Source organism: Ursus arctos, unplaced genomic scaffold, assembly GCF_023065955.2.
Source record: "Ursus arctos isolate Adak ecotype North America unplaced genomic scaffold, UrsArc2.0 scaffold_22, whole genome shotgun sequence".
Classification (NCBI taxonomy): Eukaryota; Metazoa; Chordata; class Mammalia; order Carnivora; family Ursidae; genus Ursus; species Ursus arctos.
In genome coordinates this window covers 10,761,206-10,783,365 of record NW_026622897.1, presented here as the reverse complement: position 1 = coordinate 10,783,365, position 22,160 = coordinate 10,761,206, and the positions used below count along the sequence as shown (strand labels likewise).

The 22,160-nt window shown below is 37.9% G+C and overlaps 2 protein-coding genes across 2 annotated transcripts in view; one reads left to right on the top strand and one right to left on the bottom strand.

Annotated features, from left to right (window-relative positions):
- The window catches only part of LOC125282441 (NXPE family member 2), a 64,937-nt gene extending 50,730 nt beyond the window's left edge, over nucleotides 1–14,207 (bottom strand). The window contains 2 exon segments of the mRNA XM_048217129.1: nucleotides 12,554–12,659; nucleotides 14,137–14,207. Of these exon segments, the coding sequence (XP_048073086.1) occupies nucleotides 12,554–12,659; nucleotides 14,137–14,207 (177 nt within the window).
- Nucleotides 14,208–14,971: 764 nt separating this feature from the next.
- LOC113260029 (NXPE family member 4-like) overlaps nucleotides 14,972–22,160 on the top strand; it is a 70,893-nt gene continuing 63,704 nt past the window's right edge. The window contains exon 1 of the mRNA XM_044386633.3: nucleotides 14,972–15,108. The gene's annotated coding sequence lies outside the window, so the exon portion shown is untranslated. The remainder of the gene's footprint in view (nucleotides 15,109–22,160) is intronic.

Sequence of the window (22,160 nt, the reverse complement as noted above, 5' to 3'; positions counted from 1 at the left end):
GTGTCATCTTCCATGTCTTTCATCAGTGTTTTATAGTTTTCAGAGCACAGGTCTCTCGTCTCCTTGTTTTTGTATTCCCAGGTATTTTATTGTTTCTAGTACAATTGTAAATGGGATTCTTAATTTCTCTTTCTGCCACTTCATTTTTAGTGTGTAGAATGCAACAGATTTCTGTACGTTAATTTTGTATCTTGAAACTTTACTGAATTCATTTACCAATTCTAGTGATTTCTTGGTGGAGTTTTAGGGTTTCCTATATAGAGAATCATATCATCTGCGAACAGTGAATGTTTTATTCACTACCAGTTTGGACGCCGTTTATTTCTTTTTTCCTTTTCTGATCGCTGTGTTAGGTCTTCAGTATTCTGCTGAATAAAGTGGTGAAAGTGAACATCTTGTGTGTGATCTTAGAGAAAATGTTTTCACTTTCTCACCATTAAGAATGATGTTAGCTGTGGGTTTTTCAAACATGGTCTTATTACGTTGAGGTAGTTTACCCCTGAATCTACTTCGTTGAACATTTTTATCATGAATGTATATTGTTCTTTGTCAAATGCTTTTTCTGTATATATGAGATAATCATGTGGTTTTTATCCTTTTTCATATTAATGTGATATATCACATTGCTTTGCGTATACTTGCATCCCTAGAATAAGTCCACTTGATTGTGGTAAATTATATTTTTAATGTATTATTGCATTTAGTTTGTTTATATTTTGTTGAGGATTTTTGCATCTGTGTTCATTGGAGATATTTGCCTGTAGTTTTTTTTCTTTTAGTGCCTTTATCTGGTTTTGGTGTTGGGGTAATGTTGGCCTTATAGAATAAATGCAGAGGCTTTCCTTCCTCTTCTCAGTTTTGAAATAGTTTGAGAAGAATAGGTGTTAACTCTTTAAATGTTTGGTACAATTCACCTGTGACGCTGTCTAGTCCTGGACTTTTCTTTGGGGAGAGTTTTTTTGATTACTGATTCAATTTCATTGCTAGTAATGGGTCTGTTCAAATTTCCACTTCTTCCTGATTTAGTTTTGAAAGGTTATATGTTCTAGGCATGTATCCATTTCTTCTAGGTGGTCAGTTTGTTGGCATATGATTTTTCTTTATATACTCTTATAATCCTTTGTATATCTGTGGTGTTGGTTGTTATTTCTTCTTCATTTCTGAATTTGAATTCTTTTTCGTGATGAGTCTGGCTAACAATTTATCAATTCTGTTTATCGTTTTGAAGAACCAGCTCCTTTGCTTTTACTGACCAGTTCTGTTGTGTCTTCAGTTTCTATTTCACTTATTTCTTCTCTAATCTTTATGATTCCTCCTACTGACTTTGGGATTTCTGCTGTTTCTAACCCCCTTAGGTGTAAGTTTAGGTTGTTTGAGACTCTCATTACTTAAGGTAGGCCTGTATTGCTATAAACTTCCCTCGTAGAAGAGCTTTTGTGCATTTCAAAGATTTTGGACTGTTGTGCTTTCATTTTCATTTATCTCCATGTATTTTTTTATTTCCTCTTTGCTTTCCTGGTTGAGCTATTTATTGTTTAGTTTTTTGATATTTATTCTCCATGTATTTGTGGTCTTTTCAGGTCTTTTTATTATGAATGATTTCTAGTTTCATATCATGGAGAGAAAAGATACACGGTATGATTTTAATCTTTTTGAATGTGAGATTTGTTTTGTGGTTTAACATGTGATCTATTCTGAAAAAATGTGTAGTCCACTGTTTTTGGATGAAATGTTCTGAATATATGTGTTAGGTTCATCTAGTTTAATGTGTCATTCAATACCAGTGTTTTCTTGTTGATTTTCTTCTAGAAATCTATTGAAGTACATGGGCTGTTAAAGTTCCCTTCTATTACTGTATTATTGTCCATTACTTCCTTTGTCTCTTAATAGAGCTTTATGTATTTTGGTGTACCCATGTTGGGTACATAAATATTTACAACTGTTATGTATTCTTGCTGGCTTGTTCTGTTTATCGTTATGTACTGTCACTCTTTGTCTCTTATTATAGTGTCTGTTTTGAGGAACCTCCACATTGTTTTCCAGAGTGGCTGTACCAACTTGCATTCCCACCAACAGTGTAAGAGGGTTCCCCTTTCTCCACATCCTCTCCAACATTTGTTGTTTCTTGCCTTGTCAATTTTTTGCCATTCTAACTGCTTTTAGAGGGGAGGGGATGGGGGGTGGGCTAGCCCAGTGATGGGTATTAAGGAGGGCACATATTGTATGGAGACTGGGTGTTACATGCAGACTGTAAATCATGGAACACTACATCAAAAACTAATGATGTACTGTATGGTGACTAACATAACATAATAAAAAAATAATAAAGTCTGTTTTGTCTGATATAAGTATTGCTATCCCAGCTTTCTTTTCCCTTCAATTTGCATTGCAAATACCTTTCCATCCCTTCACTTTCAATATGCATGTCTTTAGGTAAGAGTGCATCTCTCTTATGCAGCATATAGGGGTCTTGCTTTGTTATTTATTTGCTCACACTATGTCTTTTGATTGGAGAATTTAGGCCATTTATGTTTAAAATAATTGATAGGTATGTACTTACTGCCATTTTCTTGTTTTATAACCGTTTTTGTAGTTCTTCTGCCCTTTCTTCTCTTTCCCTATTCCCTTGTGGTTTGATAGCTTTCTTTAGTGTTACGCTTGGATTCCTTTTTATTTTTTGGGTGTCTATAGGATTTTGATATGTGGTTATTTTAGGTTCATATATAAAATATTTTATGCATCTATCAGTCTATATAAAGTAGATGGTCTCATAAGTTTGAATTCATTCTAAAAGCACTAAACTTTTCTCCCTGCCTCCATGTTTGTGCATATGATGTCATACTTTACCTCCTTTAATGAATCTCGACTGATGTTTATAAATATAATTGTTTTTACTGCTTTATGCTTTTACCTACATACTGGTTTTATAAGTGATTATAAATTTATTATATTTATTTTATATATTTATATATAAATAATATATATTATATAATATATATTATAATAATATAATATATATTATGTATATATTATATATAATATATATACATACATATATACATACATATATTATATATATAAATAAATATAATAAATATATATAATATTTATTATATTATATTATTATAAATTTATTATACGTTCACATTTACCTGTGATTTTTTTTCATAATTTTCTTAGTCCTGATTATGGTCTTTTTCTTCCACTTAAAGAATTCCATTTAATGTTTCTTGTAAGATTGGTTCAGTGATGATGAAGTCCTTTAACTTTGTCTGGAAATTCTTCATCTCTCCTATTCTGAAGGATGATCTTTCTGGGTAGAATATTCTTGGTTGCAGATTTCTTTTTTCCTTTTAGTACTTTATGGTGTCACTTTCTTCTGGCTTGTAAAGTTTCTGTTGAAAAATCAGCTAATAGCCTGTGGGATTTCCCTTACATGTAATGTTGTACCTTGTTGCTTTTAAAATTCCCTCTTTATTACCACTTTTTGCCATTTCAATTATTTTTTATTTTGGCGTGGGCCTCCTTGGGTCAATTTTGTTTGGGGTTGTCTGTGCTTCCTGCCTATGGATGTCTGTTTCCTTCCCCAGATTAGGGAAGTTTTCAGATATTTCCTTAAATACATTTTCTGCCCTCTTGTCTCTCTTTTCCTCCTGAGAGTCCTATAATGAGGATGTTATTATGCTCGATTATATGCTGTGTTCCCTTAACCTATTCTCATTTTTTATTATTCATTTTTCTTTTTGCTGTTCAGATTGGTTGCTTTTTTTTTAATGTTAGGTTAGTCACCATACAGTACATCATTAGTTTTTGATGTAGTGTTCCATGATTCATTATGTGTGTATAACACCCAGTGCTCCTTGCAATACATGCCCTCCTTAATACCCATCACTGGGCTAATCCATCCCCCCACCTTCTCCCCTCTGAGACCCTCAGTTTGTTTCCTAGAGTCCATAGTCTCTTATGGTTCCTCTCCCCCCACTGATTTCCTCCCTTCATTTTTCCCTTCCTTCTCCTAATGTCCTCCATGGTATTCCTTATGTTCCACATATAGGTGAAAACATATGGTAATTGTCTTTCTCTGCTTGACTTATTTCACTTAGCATAATCCCCTCCAGTTCCACCAATGTCGATGCAAATCCTTCCTGATGGCTGAGTGATATTCCACTGTATATATGGACCACATCCTCTTTACCCATTCATCTGTTGAAGGCCATCTTGGCTCCTTCCACAGTTTGGCTATTATGGACATTGCTGCTATGAGCTTTGGGTGTATGTGCCCCTTCTTTTCACTACATCTGTATCTTTGGGGTAAATACCTAGTAGTGTGATTGCTGGGTTATAGGGTAGCTCTACTTTAACTTTTTGAGGAACCTCCACATTGTTTTCCAGAGTGGCTGTACCAACTTGCATTCCCACCAACAGTGTAAGAGGGTTCCCCTTTCTCCACATCCTCACCAACACCTGTTGTTTCCTGTGTTATTTGTTAATTTTTGCCATTCTAACTGGTGTAAGGTGGTATCTCAATGGGGTTTTGACTTGAATTTCCCTGATGGCTAATGGTGTTGAACATTTTTTCATGTGTATGTTAGCCATTCATATGTCTTCTTTGGAGAAATGTCTGTTCATATCTTCTGCCCATTTTTTAACTTGTTTTTTGGGTGTTGAGTTTGAGAAGTTCTTTACAGATCTCGAATACCAGCCCTTTATCTGAAGTGTCATTTGCAAATATCTTCTCCCATTCTGTGGGTTGCCCCTTTGTTTTGTTGACTGTGTCCTTTGCTGTGCAGAAGCTTTTTATCTTGATGAAGTCCCAAAAGTTCATTTTTGCTTTTGTTTCTCTTGCCTTTGGAGACGTGTCTTGAAAGAAGTTGCTGTGGCTGATGTCAAAGAGGTTATTGCCTATGTTCTCCTCTAGGCTTTTGGTGGATTCTGTCTCATATTGAGGTCTTTCATCCATTTGGAGTTTATCTTTGTGTATGGTATAAGAGAATGGTCTAGTTTCATTCTTCTGTATACAGCTGTCCAATTTTCCCAGCACCATTTATTGAAGAGACTTTTTTCCATTGGGTATGTTTTCTAGATTTGTTGAAGATTAGTTGACCATAGAGTTGAGGGTCCATATCTGGGCTCTCTATTCTGTTCCATTGATCTATGTGCCTGTTTTTGTGCCAGTACCGTGCTGTCTTGGTGATCACAGCTTTGTAATATAGCTTGAAATCAGGCAACATGATGCCCCCAGTTTTCTTTTTCTTTGTCAACATTTCCTTGGTGATTCAGAGTCTTTTCTGGTCCATACAAATTTTAGGATTTTTTGTTCCAGCTCTTTGAAAAATGCCATTGGTATTTTGATGGGATGGCATTGAAAGTATAGATTGCTCTGGGCAACACAGACATTTTAACAATGATTATTCTTCTGATCCATGAGCATGGAATATTTTTCCATCTTTTTGTGTCTTCTTCATTGTCTTTCAGAAGTGTTCTATAGTTTCTAGAGTATGGATCCTTTACCTCTTTGGTTAGGTTTATTCCAAATTATCTTATGGTTTTTGGTGCTATTATAAATGGAATTAACTTTCTAATTTCTATTTCTACAGTTACATTGTTAGCGTACAGAAAAGCAACTGATTTCTGTGCATTGATTTTTATATCCGGCTACATTACTGAATTGCTGTATGAGTTCTAGTAATTTGGGGGTGGGGTCTTTTGGGTCATCCCCGAAGAGAGAGAGTTTTACTTCTTCTTTGCCAATTTGAATACCTTTTATTTCTTTTTGTTGTCTGATTGCTGTTGCTAGGACTTCTAGTACTATGTTGAACAATAGTGGCAAGAGTGGGCATCCTTGTGTTCCTGAACTTAAGGGAAAAGCTCTCAGTTTTTCCCCACTGAAAACGATATTAGCTGTGGGCTTTTCCAGTAACAAAATTGAAGCAGTGATCAAAAACCTCCCAAAAAAACAGGAGTCCAGGGCCTGATCGATTCCCAGGGGAATTCTACCAAAGAAGAAATAATACCTATTCTCCTGAAGCTGTATCAAAAAAAGAGAAACAGAAGGAAAACTTCCAGACTCGTTCTATGAGGCCAACATTACCTTGATCCCCAAACCAGGCAAAGACCCTACCAGAAAGGAGAATTACAGACCAATAGCCCTGATGAATATGGATCCAACAGTACATTAAAAGGATTATCCATCATACCAGGTGGGATATATTCCTGGGATGCAAGGGTGGGTCAACATTTGCAAATCAGTCAACATGATAGAACACATTAATAAGAGAAAAGAACCATATGATCCTCTCAACTGATGGAGAAAAAGCATTTGACAAAATACAGCAACATTTCCTGATTAAAACTCTTCAGAGTGCAGGGATAAAGGGAACCTTCCTCAAATTCAGATTGGTTGCTTTCTAATACCCTGTCTTCTGGATTGCTGATCGATTCTTATACCTGCTGAGGTCCTGCTGATACTTGTTCACCCTGTTGAGAACCGTGTCATATCAATGACTAACAGTGACTGCTATTTTGCAGTGCATGTAGAAATGTTTAAGAATACTTAAAGATGATACTTCCATCTTCCACGCTATGTTGAGAACAATATTCTATCAGTTAATGGAAGTTTTGCACAATCTGCAATGCATGTGGAAAAGTGTTTACGACTGCCTGCAATAGAGAAGCATAGGTAGAGATGTATTTAAATATACATGTAGTAAAGATGTTTCTAACAATGTTACTTGCTTACTATGTTGAGAACCATATTATTTCAGTAAATGGATGTATCAACCAGACTATATTGCATGAAGAGAACTTAAAAAATATATTTGTGCATATAAAAAAGAGGTCATGTTGAGCCCCATTACACAAAGCCCCTGTTCACCAGAACCAGGCACTTGAAGCGCGCGTCACGTGTGGTTGGATGCACCCTACTATCGTGGCTGAGCTGTGTTTGCCTTCAGTCCAGTTAGATCATCTGTTTTAGGTCTATTGATTTTTTTTTCTACTGTGTTTCTCTTTCCTATTTTAATAATTTCTACTGTATTATTTATTTCCTTCTTGCTTTCCCTAGATTTTTTAGATGGAATATTAGGTTTTGAACTGATACCTTTTATCTTTTTAGAATACCGACTTAATGTAATAAATCTTACTCTAACCACTGCTTTACCTCTGTACAAACATTACATTATATTGCCATTCTTGTTCAGTTCAAACTCTTTTCTAATATCACTTGAGACTGCTGCTTTGATCCATAAAAGTGTGATATTTAATTTCCAAATCCTTGGAGATTTACCAGTTATTCTCTTATGTATTTCCAGATTAATTTCATTATGGTCAAAGAACTTACTTTGTATGATTTCAATTATTTTAAATTTTTGTTTATCTTATGACTCAACATGTTTTATCTTGGTGAATGTTTCATGTGCATTGAAAAGAAATGTATATTCTGTTGCTGAGTGAACTAATTTTTAAATGTTGATCAGGTCGAGTTAATTGATTACATTCTTTAGTTCTTTTATATTTTTGCTTACCGTTAGTTTCTTTGGTCTGCCATAACAAATGACCACACATTTGGTGGCTTAAAACAACATTATTCTCTCAGTTATGGAGGCCAGCAACTTAAATCAAGGAGTCAGCAGTTGATTCCTTTGGAGGCTCTGAGGGAGAATCTATTCAATGCTTCTCTAACTTCTAGTTGCTGCTAGCAATCCTTGGTATTCTTGACTTGTATAGATGTATCATTTTCATCTTTGCCATTATCTTCACATCATCATCCCCTCTGTATGTTGTCTTCCTTTCTCTTAAAAGAACACTTGTCATTAAATTTAGTGTCCACGCGAGGGGTGTCTGGGTAGCTCGGTTGGTTAAGCATCTGCCTTTGGCTCATGATCTTGGGGTCCTGGGATGGGTAGCTCGGTTGGTTAAGCATCTGCCTTTGGCTCATGATCTTGGGGTCCTGGGATGGAGCCCTGCATTGGGCTCCCTGCTCAGTGGGGAGTCTGCTTCTCCCTCTCCATCTGCCCCTCCCCACTACTCGTGCTTTCTCTCATGTGCACTCCCTCTCTCTCAAATAAATAAATAAAATCTTTTAACAAAATAAAAAATAATAAATTTAGGGTCCACCGTAGGATGATCTCATCTTGAGATCCTTAACTTAATTACATCTGCAGAGTGTTTTACTAACTAGCTTACATGCAGTGGTTTTAGGTAGACCTATTTTTTTTGGAGGATACCAGTCAACCTACTACATTATTAAAAGCACTGTAGAAGTCACTGGCTATTACCAATTTTGGATTTATACTTTCTCTTTTCATTCACATCTACTTTTGATATAGTTTGAAGCTCTCATGTCAGTTGTACACAAATTTATGGTGAAGAATTTAGGGTGAATTGACCCTTTTATCATTGTATAATGATCCTATTCACTTCTGGTGACTTTTCTTTTTCTGAAATCTACATCTGATGTTAATAAACCCATACTAGCATTATTTTGGTTAATACTTGCATGGTATATCTTCACATCATCATCCCCTCACAACCAGCATACTGACACTGATATATAGTCAAGATATAGAACATTTCCATCACCACACATCTCCTTCACATTCCCTTTCCTAGCCACACCTACTTTCCTCCCACCCCCACTCCTTCTTAACCCCTTCAGCCCCTGGCAACTATTTACCTGTTCTCCATTTCTGTAATTTTGTCATTTCAAAAATAGTATGTAATGGAATCACACAGCATGTGAGTCATAAAGATGAGCAAGGACAAGGAATTTTTGTACCAAATCCTTAAAGTTAGACATATAAAGAGGAAAGCTTCTTTACAATAGTAGTAGCAGGGCTAGAGTCAGCAGTCAATGCTCAATTTCACTCTTAGGTTATTAAAAGAGAGGCAATTGAACTATCTCAAATACATATTTTATATATATATATTTATATACTTATTTATATATATATTTATTTATATATATATTTATTTTTATATATTTATTTATATATATATATAGAGAGAGAGAATGAGTTAGGGTTATATATTTCAAATAAATGTTAGAGATATAAATATATATGTAATGAATATATAAACGTATATATACACTTCAAATACGTTTCATATTATTGACCCTAATCTAAGCTCTTTCGTTCACCATGATCCATCTGACCAAATACCACCTATTACTACATAATTCTCCTCTTCTCTCACTTTCTGACCCATTCTAACCCTTCTACTCATTGACTAAAGATTTTGAAGAATGTACTTATAGTCTTCCTCGTTATTAAAATCTCTGACATCCTCCAGGTAGACCTCAATGTCCATGGAGACCACTCCTTTGATAACTAGATCTCTTTGGTCCTTAATCTTCTCAGCTTTAGAGACCCATAAGAACAGTCGAATGGCAACCCAACTTCCTGTTACCCTGCCCAGCTTAAATGTAGCCACACCTTTTCTTTCCTACTTCCTGAATGTTTGTTTCTTTCCATACGAATTTAACTATAGTCAAGTCTCTCCCATATAGGGAAAAAAATATTTTGAGCCTCCTATTTCCTTAAACTACTACCCTAACTTCTACTTATTCCCCAACCCCACCCAGTTAAGCTTCTCATGAGTTCTCTTCAATCCCTGTGCTCACTTTCTCTCCTACCACTCACTTCTTCAACTAGTGCTTTTTTTTTTTTCTTTTTGTCCCTTGAGGCAATATCATTAGGAACTTTTTCTTCTCACTCTATAGCTCACCCAAGGAACTGTCATAGACTCCAGTGGCTTGAATTGCCATTTATATTCCGATTCTTCCTAAATCAACTTTTTAAAACCAGGTCTTTCTCAGCTTTAACTCTATATTCAACAGTCTATTGAAGCAGCATCTCCATTTGGATAACCTAAAAACACCTCAAACATAGACTGTTCATATCTAAATTTATCTTTTTCTTTCAAAACCATTTACCCTGCCATTCTGTACTGCAGTGAATGGCATGCATCAGCCATGCCTCTGTACATCCCTAAAATAATTCCTGCTTATTACTCCACCTCTTTATCCCCACAGTTAATCTCTATTTCTGTCAATTCTATCTCAAACTGACTTTTCTCCAGCCTCATTGTTAGTACATCATTTTAAATCACCGTTGCTTCCTACCTAGGTCCCTGGACAGCCTTCTGTTATTTGACAGTTATTTATTAAGCACCTACTATGTGCCAGACACGGTTCTAGGCACTCGAGCTATACCAACAACTAACTACAGATAAAAATCCTTGCTCTTATGCAAGTCACCTTTTAGTAGGTGAAGTTGAATGACAGTCAATGAACATAATAAATACATAAATTATGTAATACTTTAGAAAGTATTGCAAAGAAATCAAAGGAGTAGGGGAAATGCTAAGACATGAGAGTCGGGATGTTTCTAGTGTTAAATAAAGAAGATGACAGGGCACCTGGGTGGCTCAGTCAGTTAAGCGTCTGCCTTTGGCTCAGGTCATGATCCTGGGGTCCTGGGATCGAGCCCTACAACTAGCTCCCTGCCGAGACGGGCTCCCTGCTCAGCAGGGAGCCTGCTTCTCACTCCCCCCCCCCCCGCTCCTGTTCTCTCTCGCTATCTCTCTCTCAAATAGATAAATAAAATCTTAAAAAAAAAAAGATGACATTTGAGCAAAGAGTTGAAGGAAGAGAGTTAGCTATGTGAAAACCTGGAGGACGAGAAGTCAGAGCAAACAGCCATTGTAACAATGTCTTGGGCCAGCTTAAGTGGGTTTCTGTTTCCTTTAATTAACTGGACCTGAAACACTGTGCCAAGGAGTTTGGACCCTACCATGCTACATGAAGAGCCACTGAAGGTTTTTAGGGTAACCTATCCAAATTTTCATTGTAGAAATATCTCAGATTCTTGAACACAAAGATTTCTGTACCTAGTCCAGCGCCAGACACACCATCTATATTCAACCAATGTTTGTTGAATGAATGATGAGAGCAGGCTTAGACTGGAGGCAGGGAAATTAATTAGAAGACTATTTCAACACCAAGGGTGAGAAATGACAAAGGACTGAACTAAATCGAGACAATAGAGATGGAGAAAAAAGGATCGATTTGAGAGAGACTTAGGAGGTAGAATTTATGAGGCTTAGTGGCAGATTGCTTGTGGAGAGAGTTTTGGTTGTGTTGACTAATGAGCTGTGGCAACGTGGGAGAAATGGGAGAGAGAGAAGGGAATTTGTTTTCATTTGATTTTGTTTGTGCCAAGAAGGGTGGTAAGAGAGATGATAAATTCAGTGTGCATTTCTTGGGTTACGACGCTAGTGGAAGACGGAGGAGAAGATAACTGACGAGCAGCACGGACTCAAGAGCAGGCCCGGAAGGGGTCTCAGCTCCGGGGCTACAGCCGCAGAGGTTCTCAAACTTCAGCATAATAGCAGGCGAGCTTGTTAATACTTTGTAATCTTACACTCAAGCCCAGAGATTTCTTTTCAGTAGTTTGGGAGCAGGGCCTAGGAATCTGCATGTTGCACACATGCACAGACCTAGGTATTGTTCTGGTCCGCAGAATGTCCAGACCTCACCTTAAGAAATATTAATATTAGTAGTGGGTGGTGGGACCTGCGCATGTGAACTAAAAGGTGTAAGTGTGAAAGAGAAGAGGATTGGAGGGAAAAATCTAGAGAGAACAGTTATTTATTATAGAGAGAACTCACAAAGGGAAACAAATCTTCTGAACTCCGGTCTGAGAGCTCTATTATTAACCAGTTCACATCATTTTCTCAATGTCCTAGACTTATGGTCCTTTTTCTTCTTCTTCTTCTTTCTTCTTCTTTCTTCTTCTTTCTTCTTCTCCTCCTCCTCCTCCTTCTTTTTTTTTTTTTTAAGTAATCTGTATACCCAACATGGGACTCGAATTTTCAACCCCAAGATCGAGAATCACATGCTCTACTGACTGAGCCACCCAGACACCCCTTATGGTCCTTTTTGTTTGGACCTGGAAGTTTGTATTAGATAAAGGTCAGTGAGACCACTTTAAAAGAAGTTGTGTTCAAATTTAGAAGTGTCTTGAATGGCTAAGGAGTTTGATCTCACTGGTGCTGTCATCTGTGAAAGACATTGGTGAAAGGTTTTGACCAGGACAAGAGGATGATGAAAGCAGAAATTTTGAAAGATCAAGTACTACACAGTTGGGACAAAGAGAAAGTGTAAGCAAGATCAGTTAAGAAAGACTGCGGAAAGGGAAAATTTTTAAAAATCAACTGGCTAAACCATGCAAAACAAATAAGACCCCTGAAGAAGGCAGAGGGCTGAGACAGATTTCTGTGCATTGGCATCTCAGAGGCCGATGTCAGGATTTTTAGGTGAGGTGGTTAGTAGTGTCACATACTACCGAGCTGGCTGCGACTCCAGTTGGCTGCCCCTGAAAAATCATGTATATATTGTCAAAGGGACTAATGCTAAGAGAGCTATCTCTTGCTTACATCTGTTTCTAAGATGACATGTTTTTAACTTTTAATTCCTGCCTGGATAATCAAGGTGAGCTTCCAAAGTCACTATGACCATCCTTGACACTTTGAAAAAGGGAACAATTACTACCTTTGTGTGGTTTTTTGCAGCCAAGTAAATGACCCAGACAACTAAGGAAAACAGTAACATCCCCAGTAATTTACAAGCAATGGCATTTGGGAGAAAAATCAGTATCCTATAAGAGGACAGGAGAAATAATCACACATTAACTCAAATAAATATAACATTGCTGGGGTACCGGTGGCTCAGCTGGTTAATCCTCTACCTTTGGCTCAGGTCATGATCCCAGCAACCTGAAATTGAAGCCCCTCCCCACCCCACCCATCCCCGCTGGCTCAAGTGGGGGGAGGTTCTGATTCTCCCTCTCCCTCTCCCTCTCCTCCCTGCCTGTGTTCTCTCTCTGCGCGCTTTCTCTCTCTGTCTCAAATACATAAATAAATCATTTTTTAAAAATAACATTGCTCTGCATACTTTGCTCAGAACTTTCCAGAACAGGATTATTTATGTTCTATATAGCTGCTGTCTCCTGGGTTTTGAGAAAGTTGCATTATGTGTTCTACTAAAAATCAGACACAATGGTCCTTCCTGAAGCCAGGAACAAAACTAGTTGAAAGACTTCTGGCTCCTGACTCTTAGGTTAATTCTTCCATTTGGAGTGACATCAAGAGCTCTGAGCCTTTTTTCTCATCAAGTACTCAGTATGTATAGCAAAATTTTAGCAGCTGTTTAACCTAAGAAACACTTTTTTCTGGTCCCCTCCAATGCATCCTAGCGTCTAAGTCTCTCTGGGCTACACAAACATACAAAAACCTGGTGCTCTCTCTCCCTGATCTTGTCTGCCTCATCAGGCTTCATTCTAAATCTCTTATTTGGTTTTTAGGCAGCTTGTTTCTACCTCCAGGTTTTTAATCTCCTCATGTTGAAGTAGTTGAGAAACATTGCCATGAGGGGCAAGGAACTATTCTTTAGAAAAGACCATTGTCGAATGGCTGGAATTTTAGTGCGTTTTTTAAGCCTAGAATCCCAAAGGAATGCTGCAAAGAGCTAAATTATGGCAGTGTTTCTCGAACCTTTTTGCTTGGGACTCACAGTAAGAAAATCCTGTCAAATCTCATTCCAGAGCACGTACACAAGACACAAATCTGGTAAGACAATACATATCCTAACTGCATGCAATGTACTGTGATATTTTCTCGTTATTCTGTGTCACCCTATTTCATTCTATTTCATTTTTAGAGTACTTTCCATGTCCAAATAAAATAATTTTATTATCCCCTAAAGGGTTGCAACACACCATTTGAAAAGCACAGACTGACCAGTCTGTGGTTCTGTCTTCTGTCTCTGCCATTAAACCTGAAAATAAGAGTTGGAGGGAACCACAGGTATCGATGAGTATCTTCTCCATGCTATTCTCTCAGAGGAGTTACAACCACGCAGAGTTGCTTTGGTTCAAGCAGTCTTTATGTCGGTGTTGGAGAAGCTTCAGTAATCCAACGCCGAAATGCCGTTTGTGGCCCTGGTGTACCGGCTGGCGTCACATACTCCCTCCCCTCCGTGACCTGCACCTGCTCACTCCGCAGAGCCGGAAGAAAGCAGCCAGGAGGGCGTTCTGTCTGTTCTAGAGAATAGATCTAATCACAGTCCATCGTCACCTGTGGCTGAGGCCTTGCATATTTTTATACCGAATGCATTTCCTTCGCTCGTGCCTTTGTTTCGCTGTCATGTGGAATTAGTCACTTCCACAGTAGCAGGAGAAATATTTGAAACACTAGGAAGAGGGAAAACAGAAGCCCTCATCTATAGTTCGTGAACAACTGAGACTTGACTTGGCTGGTTTCTCTTGAAATTTGTATTGCTTTCTTTGTAAACTCTTTCCCTTACTCTAAACAACCACATGCCTTAAGCACTCCAATAACAATAACTTAAATCTCAGGCCATAGGAGGAAGAGCCACAGGCCTAAATCCTAATGCAGCTGCATCGTAGCAGGGTACGAAGAATCCAAAAGAGCAAACTCTGTGGACACGAGTATCGCTGCCACCAAAGGTGGTACGTGGTCACAGTACAGCCATTACCCGGTGGCCTGTTGCCACCATATTACACTGGCCAAGCTCAGTTTGCATTGCTCGGCATGGGGATATCTACAGAGATAGAAGTGCGGAGAAAAAGGTATAAGAAGATCATTATAGTGACGTCTAGATATCGCTATGCGTAGATATACATGCGTGTTTTTCATCTACATGATACATGTATATGCGCCTATACATACGTATACGTGTGTGCATCTGTGCCAGTCCCTCCAGACACACACCCACGTAACCGTACGCGTGTCAGAATTGTGATCGTGGCATGTTGGAGATTGGCACAGAGACGTGGTAGATCATTTCTAAAGGAATTTCCTGGGGAGGAAAAAGCGAGACCTATGAACAGGCCCTGCCAGTCGGTCCCTCCCCACCCCGAGGAGGCATGTTTCTCTACTGCCTTGTACTGCAGCGTTGTGGCAATTATAACAGTGAGTCCAGGACTCTTCAACTAAACCCTGGAGTTTTCTCTCCTACATGGAATAAAATGAAAACATTTGGCTCCATAAATCCTGGATGATAAATGCGTGCTCTGAGCTACTGGCGTAAGTACCATGACCACGTTGATAATTGCATAATAAACAGACAAGGGCTTCGTACCCCTAAAAGACATAATTAACTCGTGTTGGTTTTGTAATAGTTGTTGAGCTAGTCCGGGCAGACACTACCACCCCCTTGTAACAAAGAGCCGGGGACGTCGGGGGGGGGGGGCACAAAATCTGAGCTCCTGGTTCAGCAGCTGAGGTGAGGCTAGAGCTCCAGGCCCTGATCTGTGTGGGCCTGCAGCCCCCAGGAAGGAGGGTTTGGCTCCCCAACCCTTGAGACCAATACGAGAGGAAATAAACATGATGGAGAGCTGGTCTTTGGTTGAAGTACCATAGTCCTGACTTGTGCTTCTCACGGTTATTTTGCCTGGTGGGGGGATGGGGGGTTGTGGAGGGAGGCTGCATTTTTGGGGAAGGGTGTTAGGTACTACAAAGCACATTTTCCTATAGTGTTAATTTTACTCCATGATTTTTGTGAGTGGGGCGGAGGGAGATTAAAGCTTTTTAATTGGTGAGTGACTTTAGACATTTTCGTCAGTCTAAATTTCAACCATAGGGAAAATGCAACATTTGCTTAGTTTTTTAAGATAAAAGGCCACTGAGGAATTTTAATCTCTTAGCAGGATCTTTTATAGCAATATCCATAGGCCCCTGGAGGTTAGGGTTTATTCTTCTTTCCTTTTGGAATATGTTTATGGAGACCTTTGAGCTAACTTCTGAGAAACGCTCTTGGCACACACTTAGAGAAAACCCTTAGAAAGTGGGAGTGTGTTGCCAGCACCCTTGTGGGAGAGGCTGCTCTGACCTCAGGAACCTAACTATCCAGTCTGGGCACGGTGGGGGAAGAAAACAAACATCCGTTCTAGGCAGAACATCAAGAACCCATTCCTGATATTTCCATCCATTTGGAAGAACATTAATAATTTTTAAAAAGGTACCCAACCTTCTCTGCTTCTTCCTGCTCAGGAAGGCCTGCTTGGTCTAGTGCTACCTGGACAGGATAGGTAAGCTGCTCTGATTTTGCGGTTCAGTATTAGAAAGACCACTGGCCTATAGACGTTCCACATTCTTCAACTTCAGCTTTCTTACACATAACAGTGAGTTTGGAGGGGTGTTTCTCCATTTGCTTACTCTTCTAATTTCTAAACTCATTCTCAACTCAGCTGAGAGGAGAGAAGGCATTTCTTAGGACCCTTTTTATTATTTTTTAAAGGATTTTATTTATTTATTTGAGAGACAGCATGAGCAGGGTGGGGGGAGGGAGAGGGAGAAGCAGACTCCCAGCTGAGAGGGGAGTCCCTCGTGGGGCTCAATCCCAGGACTCCAAGTTCATGACCTGAGCTGAAGGCAGATGCTTAACCGACTGAGCCACCCAGGCACCCCTAGAACCCCCTTTAAAAAAACCTGAATTTTGTCAGTACTACATGCCATCGACTGCACTTGAACTGTTTGCTCATCTTCTCATTGATCTGTTACACACTGGGAGAGGTAGGAGGCATTATTCCTGTTGCATACATGGAAAAAGGGAGCCTCGGAAAGGTAAAATAATTTGCTTATACTTGTATAAGCCTGTGTCTAAGCTAAGGGGACAGAAGTACAAACTATGTCCCTTGGATCAAATCTAGTCTATGGCCTGTAAAAGTTTTTGTAAAAGTTTTTCTTGGAAGACCACCATGCCCCTTTGCTTACTTATTGCCTATGGTTGCTTTTCCCTACAACAACAGAGCAGGGAACAGAGTTGAGTAATTGTGACATAGGTCCTATGATCCACAAGCCTAAAATTCTTCCTATCTGGCCCTTGACAGAAAAAGTTCGCTGACAACCCCTGGTCTAAACAACTTAATAACTTGCTGGCTCAGGAAGAGTAACACAGTGAGTGCACTGCACGAAGAGGAGGCGTGTTCACTAAGTGGAGTAGTGAAGTGGCAGAGAAATTACGGCTAATGACAGGTTGTAACATGTGCCCATGGGTCTGATTTGTGAAGTGGTATAAAGAGGAAGGTCACTGGATTGAAGACAGATGAGAAACCATGAGGACTTAGATGTCAGATGTGTCATCCTTGAGGCTATTAAAAACTCGCCGAAAGAGAATGGGGAGGAAGGTCCGGAACTCCATACTAAACTCTTCACGATATAAGAGAGACAGATGACAAAGAAGGGTGGCGAGGGGTATTAGTGGAAGAGAACGATCCTCAGAAACAGGAGGAATTCCACAGAAGAGGGTGGGATAGATGAAAGCAAGAATGGTTTTCATTCCATATTCCATAGTTAGCGTCCTCTTGCCTCAGAGTGAACGGATTTTCCCTCAATTTGTTCCCAACATGTCTTGAATTCCACTATTAAAGCATATATCCCACAGATACAATTTTTTTGTTTTAACAACTTTGTTGAATTAGAATACACATACCATAAAATTCACCCAGTTTGATTATACAGTTCACTGACTCAATAAATGTCCCTAGTCATGAAACCATCACACAAAAATCAATTTCAGAACATTTTCATCGTCCCCAAAAGATTCCTCATGTCCACCTGCAGTCCTTTCTCATGCCTGCTTTCTGCCCCAGACAACTGTTAATCTTCTTTCAGTCTCTAGGCCTTTTCTGGATGTTTTGTATAAATGTAATCATCCAATATATGCTCTTTGATGTCTTTTTCTTTCATTTAGCATAAAGTTTTTGAGGTTTTATTCAAATGGCAACATGAATCAGCGTTTTGTTCTTTTATATTGCTGAACTATAATCCAGCACGTGCAGAGACCACGTTTAACCATCAGTTGATGGGCATTCAGATTGTTTCTCCTTTGGAGGTCTTACTAACAGTGTTGCCATGACGTTTATGTACATGTTTTTGTGTAGACCTATGCTTTCATTTCTCTTGGGTATATACCCTAGGAGTGGAATTTCTGGGCATATGGTAACTCTATGTTTAACATTTTAAGGAGCTGCAAGCCAGTTTTCCAAAGCAATTGCACCATTTTATATTTCCACCAGTAATGTATGAGGATCCCAATTTCTCCACATCCTCACCAACACTTCCTATTGTCTTTTTCTTTAGAGCTACTCTAGTGGATATTAAATAGTATCTCATTGTAATTTTGATTTGCATTTCCCTAATGACATTGAACATCCTTTCATGTGCTGAGTGGCCTTCTGTACGTCTTTGGTGAAATGTCTATTCATCTCTGTCCATTTTTAAATTGGTTTATTTGTCTTTTTATTATTGAGTTGTAAAAGTTTTTTATATAGTTTAGATACAAGTACCTAACTGGATATATGGGGGCAAATATTCTCCCATTTTGTGAGGTTTCATATTTTTTGGTACCCTTTGAAACACAGAAGTGTTCAATTTCAGTGAAGTGGAATTTTTTTCCTTTTGTTTCTTTTGTTTTGGTGGTTCTATCTCAGAAGGCTTTGTCTAACCTAAGGTCACAAGTATTTCCTTGTATACTTTTAAGAGTTTAGTAGTTTTCCTCTTATATTTAGGTCTGTAATCTATTTTGAGTGAATTATTGCGTACGCTGTGTGGAAGCAGTCCAACTTCTTTCTTTTCCTATACATACTGAGTTGTCCCAGCATCATTTGTAAGATAGACTATTCAGGCTATTCTTTTCCATTGAATTGTCTTGGCACTCTTGCCAAAAATCAGGTAATTATAAATGTAAGGGTTTATTTCTGGAATTCTGCGGATTCCATTCCATTCATGTATAAGTCTATCTTCATTCCAAGATCACACAGGCTTAATTACTATTACTTTGTAGAAGGTTTCAAATTGGGAAGTGTGAATTCTCTGACCTTATTTATTTATTTATTTGCCAGGATTGTTTTGACTATTCTGTGTCCCATGAATTTCCACATGAATTTTAGGACCAACTTGTTACTTTCTGGGGGGGAAAAAAATCCACTCAGAATTTGATAGAGATTGTGTTAAATCTGACGATCAAGTTGGGGAAAATTGTCATCCGCACAATATTCTCTTATCCGTGAATGAGGGAGAGCTTTCATTTTTTTTAAGTCTTTAATTTCTTGTAACAATTTTTTTATAATATTCAGATTACAAACTTTGCACTTATTTAAGGATTTGATTTTTTGCTACTAAAAATGGAATTATTTTCTCAATTTTCAGATTGTTCATTGACAATTTATAGAAATACAATTGATTTTTTTTATTGCCATATTCTTTATTTAGAAATTTCTTCAGACTTTAGATTCCAATTAGTCTAGGTTGTTTAGAAATATAAATTAAAATCTAATATGATTGGAAATAAAATCTGAGGCATATATTTTATAATTATTTTAGTACTTCAGCTTTTTTCAAGTTTTAAATTCCAGTTAGGTAACATACAGTGTAAGATTAGTTTCAGGTGTATAGCACAGTGATTCAAAACTTACAAACAAGTGCCCTCCTTAATCCCCATCATCTATTTCACCCATCCCCCAACCTCCCTTCTGGTAACCATCAGTTTGTTCTCTACAGTTAAGAGTCTGTTTCTTGGTTTGCCTCTCTCTATTTTCCCCTATGATTGTTTGTTTTGTTTCTTAAATTCCACATATGAGTGAAATCATATGGTATTTGTCTTCCTCTGACTGATTTATACTATATCACAATAAAGGGGACAATCCAACAAGATCTAACAATTATAAATAGTTATGCACCCAACATAGAGGCACCCAAATATATAAAACAATAACAAACATAAAGGAACTAATTGATAATACAATAATAGAGGGGATTTTAACACCCCACTTGCATTAATGGACAGATATCTAAACAGAAAATCAAGGAAACAGTAGCTTTGAATGACACACTGAGCCAGATGAACTTAACAGATATATTCAGAACATTCCATCCTATAGCAGGAGAATACATTCTTTTCAAGTGCACGTGGAACAGTCTCCAGAATAGATCACATACTAGGTCACAAATCAGGCCTCAATAAGTACAAAAAGATTGAGATCATATCATTCATATTTTCTGACCACAATGCTATGAAACTTGAAGTCAACCACAAGAAAAAATTTGGAAAGATGACAGATGTATGGAGGTTAAACAACATGTTACTAAACAGTGAATGGGTCAACCAGGAAATCAAAGAAATAAATATATGGAGACAAAAGAAAATGAAAATACAATGGTCCAAAATCCCTAGGACACAGCAAAAATAGTCTTAAGGCTATTCAGCAATATAGGTCTAGCTGAAGAAACAACAAAACAAAACAAACAAAACAAAAACTCAATCTAACCTTACACCTAAAGGAATTAGAAAAAGGAAGAAGGAAGTCCAAAGGGAGTAGAAGAAAGGAAATAATAAGGATTAGAGATAAATGACATAGTGACTGAAAAAAACAATGGAAAAAAAACTAGGGGCCCCTGGTTTAATCAGTTGATTAAGTGTCTGCCTTCAGCTCAGGTAATGATTTCTGGGTCTTGGGATTGATCCCTGCATCAGGCTCCCTGCTTAGTGGGGAGTCTGTTTGTCCCTCTCCTTCTGCCCCTCCCCCCACTTGTGTTTGTGCGTGCACTCTCTCTCTCTCTCAAAATCTTTAAAAAAAAGAAAAATAATGAAATCAAGAGATGGTTCTTTGAAAAGATAAATGAAGTTGGCAAATCCTTAGCCAGACTCATCAAGAAAAAAAGAGAAAGGACCCAAATAAAATCAGAAATGAAGAATAAGTAACAACTGACATAACAGAAATACAAAATGTAAGAGTACTATGAAAAACTATATGCCAACAAACTGGATAACCTAGAAGAAATGGATAAATTCCTAGAAACATACAATCTTCCAAAGCTGAACCACAAAGAAATAGAGCATCTGAAAAGACTGATAACAAGTAATGAAATTGAATCAGTAATCAAAACCACCCAAAAAAAGTCTAGGCTCAATGGATTCACGAGTGAATTCTACTAGGCATTTAAAGGAAAGTTAATACCTATTCTCCTCAAACTATTACAAGAAATAAGAGAGGAAGGAAAGGTTCACAAATAGGTCCTACAGGGCGACCATTGCCCTGATACAAAAGACAAAGACACTGCAAAGAAAAAGCTACAGGCCAATATCCCTGATGAACATAGATGCAAAAATCTCAATAAAATATTAGCAAACTACATACAACAATACATTAAAAAGATCACTTACCACAATCTGGTGGGTTTTATTCCGGGGATGCAAGGATGGGTCAATATTTACAAATCAATCAACATCATGCACCACATTAACAAAATGAAGGATAAAAATCATGATCATCTCAACAGATGCAGGAAAAGCATTTAACAAGATTCAACAACGATTAATGATAAAAACTCTCAACAAAATGGGGACAGAGGGAACATACCTGAGCATCATAAAGGCCATATATGAAAACCCCAAGGCTAGCATCATCCTCAATGGTGAAAAAGAAAACTTTCCCTCTAAGGTCAGAAACAAGACAGGATCTCAACTGTCATCACTTTTTTTCAACATAGTACCATAAAAGTCCTAGCCATATCAATCATAGAGGGAAAAAAATGAGGCCTCCATATTGGTAAAGAAGTTACACTGTCACTATTCAAAGACGACATGATATTATCCATACAAAATCCTAAAGATTCCACCAAAAAACTACTAGAAGTAAGGAATGATTTCAGTAAAGTGGCATGAAGTAAAATTATTAGCCAGAGATTGGTAGTATTTTTATACACTAACAACAAAGTAGCAGAAAGTGAAATTTAAAAAGCCACACCACTTACGATTGCATCAAAAAAAATAAAATAGAATAAACCTAACTAAAGAGATGAAAAACCTGTACTCTGAAAACTATAAAACATTGATGAAAGAATTTGAAGATGACACAAACAAATGGAAAGATAGTCCCATGGATTGGCAGAATTGATATCATTAAATGTCCATATTACCCCCAAACAATCTACAAATGCAATCCCTGTCAAGATACCAATAGTATTTTTGGCAAAACTAGAGCAAATAATCTTAAAATTTGTATGGAACCATGGAAGACTCTGAGTAGCCAAAGCAATCCTGAGAAAGAAGAACAAAACAGGAAGTATGATAATCC